Source organism: Cutaneotrichosporon oleaginosum, assembly GCF_008065305.1.
Source record: "Cutaneotrichosporon oleaginosum strain ATCC 20508 chromosome Unknown ATCC20508_contig01, whole genome shotgun sequence".
Lineage (NCBI taxonomy): Eukaryota > Fungi > Basidiomycota > Tremellomycetes > Trichosporonales > Trichosporonaceae > Cutaneotrichosporon > Cutaneotrichosporon oleaginosum.
In genome coordinates, this window is record NW_027072170.1 from 234,228 (window position 1) to 249,653 (window position 15,426).

The window sequence follows — 15,426 nt, forward strand, 5'->3', positions numbered from 1 at the left end:
CAGAGACCTCTGTGAGGACGCACACTTCATGTACGGGTGGTGGTATTGGGTGCCTCTTGCGCGTGTGATGTTATCAATGTGAATTCGATTCGCCCCGCTCGGTACTCATCCTCCACGCAGTCGTTCAGTCGTTCCAGCATTCTGTGCATTCTTCACAATTATTCGCCACGACTGCTACTTTACTCTGTCTACAATGTCGTGCTGGCACAGATTATAATGGGGCCGCTAGGGCGGGGCGAAAGCGGCTTAGAAGGGGACGCCCACAGGAGTGGTGGTCCAGACCTGGTTGGTGTTGCCGTTGATGCACTGCCACACCTGGAGGAGGTTACCGTTGTGCGTCTTCCCGTTGGGGAGGTCGAGGCAGAAGCCGCTATCCTGAGGTCAGCGATGAGCACCAGGCACTCACGGTGACGGCGATGCGGTTGTCGTTGGTGTAGTACCAGAGCTGGCGGAGGCTGCGGTTGCAGCGCTCAAGGGTCACGCCACAGCCGTTGCGGCCTGGCGTCAGCGGGACCGTGGAGGGGACTCTCACGCTCAAGAGCCTCAAGGCAGAGATCAGTGCCGGGAACCTTGATCTGACCGTTGCCGCGAGCGAGAAGGAAGCGCTGCTCGCGCTTCGGGTCGCAGTCCCAACTGAGGTTAGCGGTGTTGAAAGTGAGAGCTCACATCTGAACGGGGGTGCCGGGCGCGAGCTTGCCCTTGACCACATCGATGCACTTGGCGCGATTGCCGTTGGGGTGGATGAAGACCGGACCGTAGTAGGGGCTAGGCCACTTGCCACCGCAACCCTTGCCGCCCTTGCCGCCATCCTTGCAGTGGTCGTGGTCGTGGTCGTGGTCGTGGTCGTGGTCGTGGTCGTGGTCCTTGTCGTGGTCCTTGCAGCCCTTGCCGCCATCCTTGCACGTGTGGTGGTCGTAGTCCTTGCAGCCCTTGCCGCCATCCTTGCAGTGCTTGTGGTCATCATCGTCCTTGCACTTGCCGTCCTTGCAAGGCTTGTGGCCATCGTGGTCATGGTCGTGGTCGTGGCCCTTGCAGCCCTTGCCGCCGTCCTTGCAAGGCCAGTCGGGCTTGGGCTTCGGAAGAGGGATGGGCTTGTAGTCGGGCTTCTGGCCGGCGTACCAGTCCTTGTGCTTGTCGTAGTAGCCGTCGTCGCCCTTGCAGCCCTTGCCGCCGTCCTTGCAGGGCCAATCAGGCGTGGGGAGGGGGATGGGCTTGTTCTCGGGCTTCTGGCCGTGGTACCAGTCCTTGTGCTTGTCGTAGTAGCCCTTGTCGTGGTCCTTGTCGGGGCAGTAGCCGCCCTTGCTGTCGCAGGGGAGGGGGTTGGCAGCCGCAAGGGCGAGGAGCACGGTGTAGAGGATAGAGAGCATGGTAGCTGTTGCGAGTAGGTGGTTGGTGAAGTAGAGGCTGTGAGAGGAGAGGTGGAGAGAGGAGTAGAGGAGTGAAGAGTGGTGAGGAGCTGGTTGGGAGCCGGGAGCGGCGGGCTTTATAGCATTTCTGAGGGGGGGAGCCAGCATCGGGTTGCCTGCCAAGCGCCGTCATGTCATGCGAACCACACGTCTTGTTAGCGGACAACCATGTCATGCGAACTGCCACAACGCCACCAACACCCACCTACGAACACTCTTCGCACCCACTCGGCTCACTCCCCACACTTTCTCGTGCCCCCCACCGACAGAGCGGTGCAGCGGACCTCCGCTGAGCCTTGGCAGTGTCAGAACTCACACACTAGACAGTGTCAGCTGGCCTTAGGTCAGTCTGGTTGGTCAGTCTGCGTCCCAGATAGTTGGTCGGTCTGCATTTCAGACTGTGCCCAGCTTGTGCCAAGCTTACCTAGCTGTTCACATGCAGTCCGCTGCGTGGGACTGGTGTGCGCGATGGGAGGGAGAGGGTGAAGCGCTCGCTGTGAACAACGCCAGGAGACAGATACCGCCTCGGCACACACCAGCTCAGTCAGTGTAGTTTCCAGCTCACGCTTCAGTCGGGAAAGCCGTCCCTAATCAGGATTTGGTAAGCAGGGTTTCGCCTCACCAGCCATACAACGCGTAGTGGCTCCGAGCGGGCAGGACCCCTCTGTCATGGACCCCTCCCCTGTGCTCTCCCAGATCTTGTCCATGCGAAGTTGTACATAAATCTCCAGCACCGCATCTCTCAGTCGCTGTGTGTTCTCAGTCACAGGCTGTGGTGGCGGCGTTCAGTGGTCAGCGGCCGTGCGAAGCGATGTGTGTGTGTGAAGGAAGTGCGAGGGGTCACCGTCATGTCAGCACCGTCAGTGGCGTTGCATGTGTGCCGCTGCTCACTCCGTGCTCTGGCATCGCCTTGAGCCGGCCCCACAACTAGTGGGATTGGAGAGAGTTAAGCAGCTGACTTGGCTATTGCTCCTCCTTCGCAAACCTCCGAGACTGTGTGGTTGGACTCGCATGACGCTTGGAGGGACAAGCGGAGGCCGAAGGTCATCCTTGTCTTGGCAACGCTCTTGGATACCGCCGAGAGAGCGCAGGCAAGGAATCTCGGGCGCTATGTGAGCGTGGGCGAAGATCAGGAGGTGATATGGTTAAAGAGTCTACGGAGCTTCTGAGGAATGCGATTGCCTGCGACGCTGTGGAGGTGGAGAGAATGAAGTGGGGCAGCAGGATTCGCCAAATATCTTGCATTAACAATGCTAATCGATGACTATTAGGAATTTCACAGTGCCTGAGTTAGTCATCGTTCCCGTCTAGATTTCTGACGCTCAACTCTGCACCATTCATTTCACGATGATACCAGCTCGCTTGTTCTGCCCATTACTTCGCCCAGTATGAGCCAACCTCGCAACAGCAGTGATCACAACAGCAGCGATGACTTGGACAGTCTCGGCGCGGCCATGGCTGGCGCGGTCCTGGACCCCCCAGCCGAAATGAGCAGTCCCATCAGTTCAACACCACCACAATCCTCAACATCCAAAGCGCGTTCGGCCGGCAAGGTCGTCGCGGCCTTTGACACAGCCGAGGGAGTTGGAGCGAAGGTCCTGCGCTCGATTGGCACTCCGGCGCTGTGGAATCTCTCCCCGTTCCTCATCCTCGACCACGCGCGTGTGGGCCAAGGCGCCGGCTTCCCCGACCACCCTCACCGCGGCATGGCGACCGTGACCTACGTGCTCGAAGGGTGAGTTTCCTACACATGTCTTTGCTGACGCCTAGCATGATGCAGCACGAAGATTTCATGGGCAACTACGGCCGCCTGTCGCAGGGCGACGTGCAGTGGATGACGGCGGGGCGCGGGGTCGTGCACGCCGAGATGCCGCTTGTGGACCCCGAGCATCCGATGGATGCCGTTGCGCTGCAGCTGTGGCTCGACTTGCCCGCGGCCAAGAAGATGGTCAAACCGTCGTATAAGGAGAAAAAGGCGGAGTCGCTCGCGCGTGCGACCTTCGAGGGTGGCAGCGTCGTCGTTGTGAGCGGCGAGAGTCACGGCGCGGTCGGGCCTATCCGTCCGATCGCGGGATGCTGGTTCCTCGACTACAGGCTCGACGCGGGCGGGCAAGCATGGCAGCCCATTCCTGCGGGGTGGACGGCGTTCGTGTATGTCCTTGACGGCGTCGTCGCCGTCGGTGGCACGGCCGGTGGAGATGAGACGGGATCGAAGGAGGTCGGCTCGCAGCACGTTTGCGTCCTCTCCGCATCGGCGGGGGAGGAGGGTGTGTGCTTGCGTTCGCGCTCCAAGAAGGGGTCTCGCTTCGTCCTTGTCGCCGGGGAACCGCTGGACCAGCCCATGGTCCTCCAGGGTCCTTTCGTCTCGACAAGCCGTGACGGCGCGGCGCAGGCGCTGCGCGACTACCAGAATGGACGGAATGGGTTCGAAAAGGCGCTTGGATGGCGCAGTGATATTGGCAAGGATGTCGGCATGGTGCGCCGCAAACCGCGTCGCAAGGGGGAGGAGGACTGGGAGGAGCGAGACCCGCGCGAGAAGAGCCGCCGAGGCGACCGCCGCGAAGCGAAGTATGAGGGAGAAGCGGGAGAGCCTGCCGGCGCAGACGCCAAGGCGAAGGGTGGTGGTGGGGGCCGAGGCGGGGGACGCAGTCAAAGAAGGCAGAAGCTAAGATAGAATACTTGGATGACAGGCAAGACGAGGCCCATAAACTTGGGCTATCGTGCTATTCGCAACTGTTTGTGCATGTATCAGTACGCGCTACTCGCTGAAGTTGCATTGTATCGGGGACGCATGACTCCAACGATCCGGTGCAGGAGGTCGTTCGGTTGATAATCCGACAAAAACGAATTCCAGATTCGATGACAGAGAGATTCGAACTCTCGAGCCCGAAGGCACGGCCTCAGTTGTGTGAACTATAGCAAGGCCGCGGAATAACCACTATCCGATGTCACCGGTTATCATGCCGATGCCAAACATTGAACTTGCGGCTTATGTATCCCTCCCTTTGTCCCAAATCCTTTACCTCACGCGCTCTGAATTCAGCGTCTCTCCCAATCCCTTCGAGCAACGCTTTCCCCATCAAGTCGATGCCCGCCGCAAGACCCCCGCAGAGTAAGCCAGCGTACCCCAATCCCGCACCGTATCATGCTCAGAAGCGGCGTGACCGGCGGATGTTGTTGGGCCGCACCAACTTGCCCGCACCCATCGATGCGGCCATGTTTCCGCACATCCTTGATCGGATAATCTGCCTAGCCCCGCATGCCTCTCTCCTCGCACTGCGAGGCGTGAGCCGCGCCCTCCGCGAGCGCGTCGACGCCCAACTGGCGGAGCACCTCGTCCTCCGCTCGCCGAAGTCGCACCGCTACGACGGAGTGTATATCCACACGCGCGGCCAGCCCTCTCGTCCGCATGCGCCTGTCGGCACCGACATTGCGCTCCCCGGCTTCGCGTTCTACCCCGGTAACGTACGGCATACCTACTCTGCCGCTGTGGAGGAGCGTGAAAGCCGGCACCTGCGGACGCGCCGAGGCCCGCGCTCACTTGCGGCGCGGCTTCTCTGTGCAGCCGAGGGCGCCGCGGAAGAAGCGGGCCGGAGTGCACACGCAGCTGGGGCAGTCGAGTGGTGCCATGCGGCTCTCGTGCACACCCACACGCTCGACCTGGTCGGATTCAGGATCGAAAACGCCCTGTGGCTGGTCGATATGCAGAAACACATGCCCAACCTCAAGGTCGTGCGAGTCGCACGCAGCGTCGGCTTTCACCTCACCGGCCTGTCAGTGCCGGACTCACAGCACCTCATCCTGTCTGTTGATACCTGGGACTCTCAAAAGCACCTACCCGTCCACGTGACTAACTCTATCCACACGGCAACGATATTCGTCAATGTGCACGCAGGCCGCTACTACCACTGTCCCGAGCCTGCCGTTAATTCCATCCACTTTCGCCGTGGGCAAGACACCACCGTCGTATTTCGAGCCATACGTGCGGATCAGACGCCATACGACCCTGGGGAAGTCTGCAGTGTCCTGAGCTGGAGACATGGACTCGTAGGCATGGGCGATGGTGGGCGAGTCACGTTTGTCAACGTATCGGAAGAAACACATCGGGCACTTGGGATCGTCCCATCTGATGAGGATGTCCCCGATAAATATCATTCGGCATTCATGCGCATGCTCGAGACCAGCCAAGCCGGTAGACTACAACGTTCCTCGGTCGATGTTGCTGATATCGTGCGAAGCTGTGTGCGCTTGCTAGGCATGGATGAGTGGATGGCTGAGGCTTCAGAGCATGACCGAGAGGCTTGCCTGAGTTTTTGGTAGCTTCAAACAGCAGCAGCAGAATGAGGGAATGCAATTGAATACGGTCTCCATGCCGAAAGCGTCACGGTGGCTATCGAGTCCATGAACCGGTGCGCTCATTACAAGTGAGCAACATCGAATAGCAGCAGTTCGCGTCTCACCCCCACACCCTTGCGTTTCTGGCTAGTCTCCCTGGACCCATATCTGCGGTCAGTTCGATCAAACTCGCACCCACCTGGTTCGGGTTGTAGAAGTCGGAGCACTTCCACACCTGAATCGTGGCGCCACTCCGCAGCTCTCCTCGCGGCAGGTCAAGGCACATGTGGCCGGTGAGCATGCGGATCCCGTGGAACTGGTACGTGTTGGGCCGATACCGCGTCCAAGCCTCACGTGGGCGCGACCCGCACTCGCGACCGATGATGACGGCCCCGTTGGTAATGGAGGGCGGGTGAGGCGCAGGCGGTGTGTTCACGTCGTTGTCAGGCGCCATACACACCTGCTCGCCACTGAGCCACGACGCCGACCACCGGCCCGACGCATAAGTCCAGTCTTGCGCGCCGACCGGCTGGTCGCACAGTTCGCTGGGGTTAGCGGGGAGCGAGGGGGTCGTACAGTGTGATGTTGGTGTTGGGGGACCAGGACGTGAGACACCACTGGGTTGCACCGCGGGGGTGGATGCGCACGGCTTGAGCGGCAGCGATGAAAAGGAAGACGGCGAGGAGCATAGTGGATGGGCGGGGCAAAATGAGACGAGCTGGATGATACGCTTTTAACACCTAGATCGTCCCGCTTGACCGAGGCAGCACATGAGATCATTAAATCATCTTCAGGAATACCTCTCTCGGCAGGTCAGCGGCCAAGATTTGCAGCCAGCGAGCGACCACACGAGGCTGGATTCAATGTGCCGGGAGACGTGCCGGGTCCGGAAGGCAACAGCCGCTTGAAGCTGAGCTTATCTGCGGTCGTCGCCGTTTCCACTGGTCTCCAAGACGTTGTCATGTCAGGCACGGATATACTGTGAAGGGTTTTCTCAAGCGGGCAAGGCAGTGAGCCTCGCCGGAAGTCGTCTGGTGATAGAGCATAATGAGGAAAGCGAGCACATGTTCACCTGCGGCAGCGGTTTGTTCATCACGAATATGACTTCACGTTTCATTGTATTCGGTAGATGTTTCGACGGATGGACGCGTCGTACTCCTGAAACCTTTCCGCGACGTCAATTGTGTCCGCGAGCTTCTTATCTTGTGCACAACCCACGGGATTGATCACAGAAGAAGCTCTGGCGATGCAGCACACGATGGGTTGGTGCCAGGGCTATCCAGGTCCCGTAGACGACAGCTCGGTCATCCAAAACGATGGCATTAGTGTGATTTTCACCCCGGTCTACTGTTTCGTCGCGCGCAGTGGTGTGGCGCCCTCGCAATGCCAGTCGACATATCCGACCGCGCCTGCCAACGAGTCGCAAAAGTACAGCCGCCTGCGGTCCTCGGCGCGGCTCCCAAATATGCAGTTTGTGAGCATGGCCGGCTTGTCGGTCTTCGGCGCATTGATGCGCGCGACGGGCTCGCCGAGCGGCGAGACGACAAAGATCGCCCCGAGCGGCGGCATGCAGATAAAGACATTGCCCTCTATGTCGATCGTGAGCCCGTCGGGGCCCGTGCTGCCATTTGTTGAGACTGGGTCAGACACGCCGCGGGGGAGCTCTCACAAAAACGCGCGACTTTCGTCGTCGTGCCGTCTTTGTGCAGCGGGCAGCGCCAGACCGAGTTGTCGCGGGTCATCGCGACGTAGAGAATCTGGTGTGAGAAAGTGACATTCTCGCCTGGTGCGTGGGCTGTCAACAGTGAAGAGGAGTGGTGCACGTCAAGCAATCCGAGCACTCACGCTCTCGTCCGGGCTCAGGACGAGGCCATTCGGACTCGGCCCGTTGCCGATGAGCATGTCGAGCTTGCCCCCCTCCGAGAGGCGGTACACGCGCCCCGTGGGGTCCGCCATATCTGTCTGTCCCTGGTCCGTGAAATCTAGAATCAGCCCTCCTCACCCATTGCGTCTCACACAAATCGCCGTTGGACGCCACAACGAGGTCGTTGGGCCCCTTGAACCTCTCAAGGTTTCTGCGCGCGAGATGCGGCGTCACTTTTCCCGCGGCCGGGTCATATGCCAGGATCCCCTCCGCATAGTCCGCGATCATGAGACGGCCGTCCTGCGCCATTGCGAGCCCGTTGGGGTTGCCTTTGAACTGCGTCGCGACGTGCCATGTCCCCGAGGAGTCGAGACGCAGGATTCGGCCCGGCCCAATGTCTACCAGCCAGAGGTTGCCTTGTGTGTCGGAGGTGATGCCCTCAAGGAAGATGGGGGGCGGGGGGCCATTGCCTGCGTTAGAGGGGCGTAGGTGACGTCGTACCGGGTGACCAGTCGGATGTGCCCTGGTCGTAGAGGCTTGAGGGGACGGTTGAAAGGAGCGTGCCCGTTAGCGTTGGAGGGGTCGCGAAGAACCCGGCCATCTTTGTTGGTATGTTTGTGCGATCGAGACAAGACGAGCGTAGGGGTTGGTAGATAAGGTGGGCAGAACCGGGAGATAGCCGATGATAGCCGTTGGAAACGTAGTCATGTGCTCTGTGCTCACATTTCTCGAGGCTAGCTGGACCCGCGTGAACGTCGACAGATAAACCATTACATACATACAATACTGTCACCCCGTCTTTCTACACATACGGCATCCCGTTGCTGTCCCTCAGCTGGCTCGTCTCGGTGATGTTGAAGATGGGACCATCTGTCGTTAGTTCTGATCGCCTCGACCCGCTCACTGCATGCCTTGAAATAGTCAATCTCCGCCACGCGCGTCTGCAGCGCGGCAACAACATGCTTGAGCCCGCACAGCCCGTCCTTGTCCTCCTCGCATCCGGTATACGAGTCCTGCAGAGGAATGACAGCATCGTTGCTGAGATTAGCCTCCGACAATCGGTCGGCTTACAGGATAAACCGGATCTGCTCCCCTTCTCGCCCATCGCACCGCATCACCTGTGCGACGAAGTTGGTGTTGAATGGCACAATTTTCGAAGAGTAATATACGCGCTCTTCAAGACTACCGCCGATGTCGGTAGGCAGGCGTCCGAAGGTGTTGAGCGCCGTGAGGTTCAGCGCGACCATGGTGCTCATGATGTACGAGTCGTGAGACGCGTCTGCGTAGATGCTCTGGTTAAGCGGGAACGTCTCGGGGTTGCCGTCGAGCGTCGAGTTGGTGCTGCTGTCGTACACCTCAATGGGGGTGTGAGTGAGTCGCGCAAGGAACTCTTGCACCCAGCCCTTCCCTTGCGCAGCGGTTGTCTGCCCTCCAAACCCGTTGCCGTACTGAGTGAGATGAATATCAGCGGATGTAAGCTCACGTAGAACATGATGTCGTACGCATACGCCATGTTCCGGACTGTTGTGAGCTTGGGAAAATCTGGATAGCTCACAGTCCTCCTCGGTGAAAAGCGGACAGAACGCGCTGTAGCCCAGTGACAGCGTCTCGTACGCGCACAAGCTCAGCATAATTTGCACATCCGCGGGCGTGATTGTGTATCCTTTCAGATGCGCCTGGAGGCGCTCGGCCGTTCCAGCCATCGTACGGTTGACAAACTCGGCCATGCCGAGCTTGGACGCGACGACGTCCCTTTCCGAGTTTGGACACGTTCCACCGCCGGGATCTGGCTCAGCTCCGTCTGTCTCGTAACTCACAGACAGTCGCGTTGGTTCCCTTGTTTTCGATCGCGATTGTCATGCCAAACTGCTTATCCGAGTCGCGCCCAAAGAAGCCCTGTCCAAACGCCTCGTCTCAACCATGCGATCGATGCTGCCTGTGCGGAACCATATCAGCGTCGTAAGAGGGGTGACTCACCACGGGAAGGGTGCCCTTCTCGGTGAAGTCGTTAAGCAGCTGCCCGTACGCGAGACGGCTTCTGACGCCCAGCTCCATGCACTGCAGCCGGCCGAAGGGGACAAGGATGTCACTGCCGAGTTTGTACGTCCACTCATTGAGGAATGCAAGATCGCCAGTCGCCTTGAGGTCACCGGTCTTGGACGCGTTCAGAAGTCGGGTGGCAAAGTGCTCCGCCGCGTCCCCTGCAGTCGGGTAGCGCGCGCCGTGACGCATAAGCTGGATCAGTTGCCGACCTTCTGCTAACTCACAATGTGAACTGCGCTCAGCGTGCACTGCTCGGGCACGATAGGCGACGCATCGCACGCCCCCCACGTGCAGGGGTCGAGCGAGTGGCGCGGCGTGAGATATCCCCAGGAGGTGATTGGATCGAACTTGCCCTTCTTGGGCTTCTGCGCGTTAGCACAGTCACAACGACACGCACCTTGGGCGGCTTCCAGCCCTTAGGACGAGGCAAGACGACAGGCCCAAATGGTTGCTGTGCGCGTGGGAACTGGTCTGCCGGCGCGGTAAAGAACGCGCCGGGTTGGGCGCCGGTGCGGGTGACATGCGGAAAGCCGACGACGGTGCGGTGCGGAAATAACCCCGTGTCGACCTCGGTATTGGGTGGGGGGAAAACGTCCGCGGTTGTGCTGCCCACCGGAGCCGCTGTGACTGCGAGGATGTGGGTTAACCAGGAGAGGACGAGCATGATGATGGAGTGATGGAAGGAGATGAGATTGAGATTCACGGGATGGCAAGTAACGGCGCACGGTGATCGATTGTGAGACCGCGGCGCCCGGCACCCCTTATAACTCTCCCGCGCGTCTGGGTGGGCAGATCATGTGCTTTGCAGCATCGGAGCTAGCATAGACCGGCTGCTCGCCGGCCTTCGATGTAAGTAGGTTGTTGGGGTCGGTGGGAAGATGAGTCGATGCATGTCCGGACAGAGGCGCATTTAGCCCAACGTTCCTTATCTACAAAGGTCGCTTGAGACATTCCTTACCCAACGTGGCAAGTCTATTGAAACTCAATTATTCCAAGCCTCATTTGGTCGGAGACACTGAACACTAACCGCTCCATCTTTAGCAACGGGTCGCTTGGCAGCACCACCAGTGTGGAGCAAATGGACACCGCGTCGCTGCTCGGTGCTTCTTTGCGGAGCCTCCCAGTTTGCTCTGCATGGTAGTCCATTGGTCAGGTCGTGGCCGGCTTTGACCCATGTGATGCTTTCGAGTGCTCGCTACGGGTTTGCCCAGCCTCATGTTGCAGTGCATTGCCTCCTCACATCGGTACGTGTACATGTTGCTCCGTCCGCACATACTCACCAAAGTTTCTCAACTGCCCTCAAAACTGTTCCCTCTGGGCAAGTTGTCTGACGGATTTCGCCCGCGCTGACAACATTGACACCCAATGGAAAGGCGCGATGACAAGACGGGTCGCGGTGGAATGCAGACCCCAGTCAGCAGCGGTGCAAAAGCGTGAGTAGGCAAGTGAAGTGGGTTGGAGATGCGCATTGAGCCGACGGTGCCACACTGATGGGGCGACAAGTGATGAGTGGGAGGGGTCGATAAAATCAACGATCAGAATACGTGATGCATGATAACGCTCGCTCCTTACCTCGCTGTTCCTAATAAGCTCCACCACGTTTGTAAGCAGTCCCAGCTGGTCAACTACCATCTCGTCAATCTGATTACTTGTGTGGCGGTGTTCGGTGTTCTCGGTTATCAATTCGCCGGTCGGTCTCATCCGATCTCTCAACCTAACAAGACATCGACATCTGCTTGTGGTCCCCCGCCAAGGTTGAAGGTTAGTCCGAGGGACACAGGCATGTGACCATGTGAGAGCGTTGCTTACCGCGGACTGCCGAGCATCCCACGCCTCATAACTGGGTTCGACGGCGAGGTGACCCCCCCCATCTCCATCAAACATGGTCACTGAACCCGAATACGATGTTCCCACCGCCACGGCCGGCATCTTCGCCGACCTGCTCGCGGACGAGCGTCTGCGCCTTCCCAAGGCCGTAGTTGACGCTGCCAACGTCGAGTTCGAAGGCGCCGCGCTCCCTTACCTCTGTGCGCCCTCCGTCGCCCTATTTCACTGATTCCAGGCGTGCCCTTCAAGTTCACAGAGGCGATCAGCGCGATCAAGGGCCTCGAGGCGGCGTTCGCCTCCGCCATCGCCGCCTCGCGCTTCGGCACCACCCCATCCCAAGCGATCATTAACACGGACCATGCAGCCCTCTTCGTCTTCAGCGCGTTCTCGACCACAATCAACGGCATGGTAGCGCTTGACCCGCGCCTCAAGGGCAAGTTTGACGACTGGGACAAAGCCGACAGCCACAAATACCGGTATCGAGGTCTCGCGACCAACATCTACCGTACGCGTGACGGGCGCTTCTTCCACCTCCACGGTTCGCTGAATGCGCGCGCCAGCATGACCATGGTTGGGCTTGACTGGGACGACCCCGCGCGCCTACAGCTCACGGACCGCGAGGACATCGTGCCTCTCTACCAGGCCGAGGTGGAGAAGTGGGATGCGAAGGAGATCGACCGCGTCGCCAACGACGAGTACAAACAAGCGGGCAGCATTTGCTACACGTACGACGAGTTCAAAGAGCTTCCGGCCGGCAAGGCAATCATCGACGTGCCGGTGTACGAGCTTGACAAGGCCGCGGACGGCCCCGTCGTCCCCTGGCCCGAGGCGACGGAAAACAAGCCCCTCAGCGGAATCAAGGTGCTCGAGCTTACGCGCATCATTGCCTCGCCCGCCATCGGCAAGGGCCTCGCCGAGCATGGCGCGACCGTGCTCCGCATCGTTAGCTCTACCCTTCCCGACATGCACGTCCTCCACCCCGACCTCAACCAGGGCAAGTACGTTGCCGACCTGGACCTGAAGAGCGAGGCCGGCAAGGCCAAGCTGCGCGAGCTGATCAAGGACGCCGACGTGATCATCGACGGGCGAGTTACTGTGCTACAGCGCTGATGGCAGTTACCGGCCTGGAGCAGTGGAGCGCCTCGGTTTCGGCCGCGACGCCGTGCGCAAGATCAACCCCTCCATCATCTACGTTCGCGAGAGCTGCTATGGCTTCCACGGCCCCTGGTCGCACCGCAGTGGGTGGCAGCAGATTGCCGACTGCCTCGTGGGCCTCTCGCATGCCTTCGGCGAGAAGCTCGGCCTGCCCGACGGCGAGAGTGTCGTACCCATCTTCCCTAACTCAGACTACGGTGCGGGAGCGAGCGCCCTCCTCGGAACTCTCAATGCACTCTACCGTCGTGCCACCGAGGGTGGGGTCTGGAACGTCGACGCTGCGCTCGCGTACTACGACGTCTGGCTCATGCGGCTTGGCTTCTACCCCGACGCCGTGTGGGACAAGATCCGTCCTGCGTCCAAGCTTCGTCACAACTGGGAGATGACGACACTGCTCCCTGCCATTATCCCCGAGCTGCATGCGCGCCGGCCCGACGTGTTTTCAAATCCCAAGTTTTGGCACGAACTGCCGGCCCCGAGCTATGGCGAGGGTGCTGTTGTGCGCACGGTTCGCCCGGTCGTCAAGCTCGAGGGCGTCACTATTGGCGTCGGCCGTGGGCCAGTGCAAAACGGCAGTGACCCGGCTGAGTGGCCGAAGGTATAGCAGTGGATATGCATGGATTTCAGAAGGGATTGAAACACCTGCGCTCCTGTGACATCCTATCCCAATTGTTTGTGTCACTGACGTTACCTAGCCCCCACATCGCCGCTGCCCGTGTCGACGCCGATGTATGAAGTCTCTTCAGAGACTACACAAGCGTATTTTGAGAATGAGCCTCAACATTCAGAAGAAGAGCCTGAGTTTAGGCTTGCATGACCTGCATGTCATTTTGCAATCCGAGCGCTGACGACTGTCCTGTCGCTGGCCTTGCTTCCCCTAAATCCTGTGGGCCACATCCTCAGAGCGATGTTGATACTCCCGCCGGTGACCCACTCTGAACCCTGATCGGCTGCCCCACTTGTCCCTGGTTGACCAGTAAGCATTTTAAGGTTGCCGGGACTCTGCGAGATCCTCATTGATTATCGGTGCTCGCACGGCAGGGACAACGCTGGCCAGTGGCAGCGACAAACGAGAGCATGTGCCCCTCATAGACGAGAGCGTGTGCTTCTCAGCGAGGTCGTAGCAGTGGCGTGAGGTCTGGGGCAGATGGACTATGAGGAGCGGGCAGGGGGTGAGGACGGGGCAGCTGGGAGCGCACAGCATCCATCGGCACGCACTCTACCGTCCATCATCACCAGTCAAACCTCACGCGGCGCGTCGCTATAAGCCAGCGTACATTAGTTCTAGCTCGAAAGAAGAGAGTGTCTCGCCCGTTGTTCATCATCCATTCATCTGCTGAATCCCATATCTTCGCCCGTATGTCCCTGCACGACCCGTTCCTCAAAGCTTGGCGCCGCCCGCCGGCTCGGTGCGCCGAATGCATTGGCGATTGATGTCGGCAAGGGTCTTCACACCCGCGAGCGCCATGGTAAGGTCGAGCTCGGCGATGATCCGCTCCATTACCGCCTTGGCTCCGTCCGCGCCGTCAATGGCCAAGCCGTACAGCCAGGGGCGGCCGACAAACACAGCGTTTGCGCCGAGCGCGAGTGCTTTGAATACGTCAGCACCGGAGCGGATGCCGCTGTCGAATATGATTGGAATGCGCCCCTCGAGCTCGCGCGCAACTACCTCGAGCGCGTCAATTGACGCGATGGCGCCGTCGACTTGCCGGCCGCCGTGGTTGGAGACGACGATGCCGCTCACGCCGTACTGGAGGGCGAGCTCGGCGTCGCTGGCGGTTTGGATGCCCTTGAGAATGATCGGGAGCTTGGTGACGCTCTTGATGAGGTCGAGGTCCGTCCACTTGATGCCGGAGCACGGGAAGACGTCGAGGAACGCGTCGACGGCAGCGCGGGGGTAGCCGGAGAGCAAGTTGGCTAGAGTGTTACCCGGGAAGTGCGAGGCCTGCGACCATAGGGTGCTGATGCCCGCGAGCGTCGGCCGCGGGGCGGGGAGGGAGGGGTCCCTGGGCGGGGGGTTCTCGACGCGCTTCTTGACAATCTCTAGGAACACGGGGTCGGAGAAGTACTGAGCCAGACCCATGCCCTTGGCGAAGGGGAGAAAACCGAGATCGAGGTCGCGCGTGCGCCAGCCGACGGTGTGCGTGTCAAGTGTGACAACAATGGCCTGGGCACCGGCCTTCTCGGCACGCGTAACGAGCGAGCGCATGAGCTCGTTATTGTTGCTCCAGTACAGCTGGTACCACATCGGTGCGGGGCCGAGGCTGGCGGCCGTCTCCTCCATTGGTCGGGAGCCCTGCGTTGAGATGACCATTGGGACGCCGAGGGACGAGGCCGCCTTGGCCACGGCTACTTCGGCTTGAACGTGTGCCATTTCCAGCACGCCGATCGGGGCGAACATGACTGGGGCGGGCATCTGTGTGCCGAGCACATTGGTGGCCATGGACCGCTCACGCACGTCGCGCAGCATGTGCGGCACGATCTGGTAGCGCTCAAACGCCGTCACGTTCGCTTCGGCGGTGCGCTGCATGCCCGCGCTGCCCGCGACGTACCAGTACGCCTCGGGAGTCATCTTGGTGGACGCGGCGAAAGCGAGCGCCAGCGGGTCGGTGGGCACCTTCGGCTTATACCCCACAGCGCCGAGGGTGTAGATCTGTCCTTGGATGGCGCGGCCCGCGCCACCGTAGTCCTTCGGTACCTCCATGGTAATCCGCAAGAGGATGGTAGTGAGTGTGAAGGAGAAGAGAGAGTGGATTGTTGATAGAAATGGGTTGCTGACGCCGTGTCTGTGAGACA

General features: G+C 60.0%; 8 protein-coding genes across 8 annotated transcripts; 3 read left to right on the forward strand and 5 right to left on the reverse strand.

Annotated features, from left to right (window-relative positions):
• Window positions 1–477: 477 nt before the first annotated feature.
• Window positions 478–709, reverse strand: COLE_00104 (uncharacterized protein; the record flags this gene model as incomplete). Its single annotated transcript, XM_065626058.1, has 3 exons — window positions 478–498; window positions 533–633; window positions 667–709. The coding sequence occupies 3 exons, from the start codon at window positions 707–709 to the stop codon at window positions 478–480; spliced, it is 165 nt and encodes a 54-aa protein (XP_065482552.1).
• Window positions 710–2,893: 2,184 nt separating this feature from the next.
• On the forward strand, window positions 2,894–4,080 carry COLE_00105 (uncharacterized protein; the record flags this gene model as incomplete). The annotated part of the gene is made up of 2 exons (XM_018420248.1): window positions 2,894–3,141; window positions 3,177–4,080. 2 exons carry the CDS (start codon window positions 2,894–2,896, stop codon window positions 4,078–4,080), a joined length of 1,152 nt encoding a protein of 383 aa, XP_018281065.1.
• A 542-nt stretch (window positions 4,081–4,622) lies between these two features.
• Window positions 4,623–5,726, forward strand: COLE_00106 (uncharacterized protein; the record flags this gene model as incomplete). The annotated part of the gene is made up of 1 exon (XM_018422376.2): window positions 4,623–5,726. The coding sequence occupies one exon, from the start codon at window positions 4,623–4,625 to the stop codon at window positions 5,724–5,726; it is 1,104 nt and encodes a 367-aa protein (XP_018281064.1).
• A 162-nt stretch (window positions 5,727–5,888) lies between these two features.
• COLE_00107 (uncharacterized protein) lies at window positions 5,889–6,430 on the reverse strand (the record flags this gene model as incomplete). Its single annotated transcript, XM_018425200.1, has 3 exons — window positions 5,889–5,909; window positions 5,941–6,286; window positions 6,318–6,430. The coding sequence occupies 3 exons, from the start codon at window positions 6,428–6,430 to the stop codon at window positions 5,889–5,891; spliced, it is 480 nt and encodes a 159-aa protein (XP_018281063.1).
• Window positions 6,431–7,085: 655 nt separating this feature from the next.
• COLE_00108 (uncharacterized protein) lies at window positions 7,086–8,206 on the reverse strand (the record flags this gene model as incomplete). Its single annotated transcript, XM_018425199.1, has 5 exons — window positions 7,086–7,378; window positions 7,411–7,498; window positions 7,587–7,723; window positions 7,758–8,075; window positions 8,107–8,206. The coding sequence occupies 5 exons, from the start codon at window positions 8,204–8,206 to the stop codon at window positions 7,086–7,088; spliced, it is 936 nt and encodes a 311-aa protein (XP_018281062.1).
• Window positions 8,207–8,407: 201 nt separating this feature from the next.
• Window positions 8,408–10,312, reverse strand: COLE_00109 (uncharacterized protein; the record flags this gene model as incomplete). The annotated part of the gene is made up of 9 exons (XM_018426454.2): window positions 8,408–8,475; window positions 8,510–8,643; window positions 8,677–9,053; window positions 9,089–9,126; window positions 9,161–9,391; window positions 9,423–9,513; window positions 9,583–9,840; window positions 9,873–10,013; window positions 10,046–10,312. 9 exons carry the CDS (start codon window positions 10,310–10,312, stop codon window positions 8,408–8,410), a joined length of 1,605 nt encoding a protein of 534 aa, XP_018281061.1.
• Window positions 10,313–11,530: 1,218 nt separating this feature from the next.
• COLE_00110 (uncharacterized protein) lies at window positions 11,531–13,234 on the forward strand (the record flags this gene model as incomplete). The annotated part of the gene is made up of 3 exons (XM_018424943.2): window positions 11,531–11,675; window positions 11,711–12,560; window positions 12,592–13,234. 3 exons carry the CDS (start codon window positions 11,531–11,533, stop codon window positions 13,232–13,234), a joined length of 1,638 nt encoding a protein of 545 aa, XP_018281060.2.
• Window positions 13,235–14,011: 777 nt separating this feature from the next.
• Window positions 14,012–15,334, reverse strand: COLE_00111 (uncharacterized protein; the record flags this gene model as incomplete). Its single annotated transcript, XM_018422375.2, has 1 exon — window positions 14,012–15,334. One exon carries the CDS (start codon window positions 15,332–15,334, stop codon window positions 14,012–14,014), a length of 1,323 nt encoding a protein of 440 aa, XP_018281059.1.
• Between the last annotated feature and the right edge of the window lie 92 nt (window positions 15,335–15,426).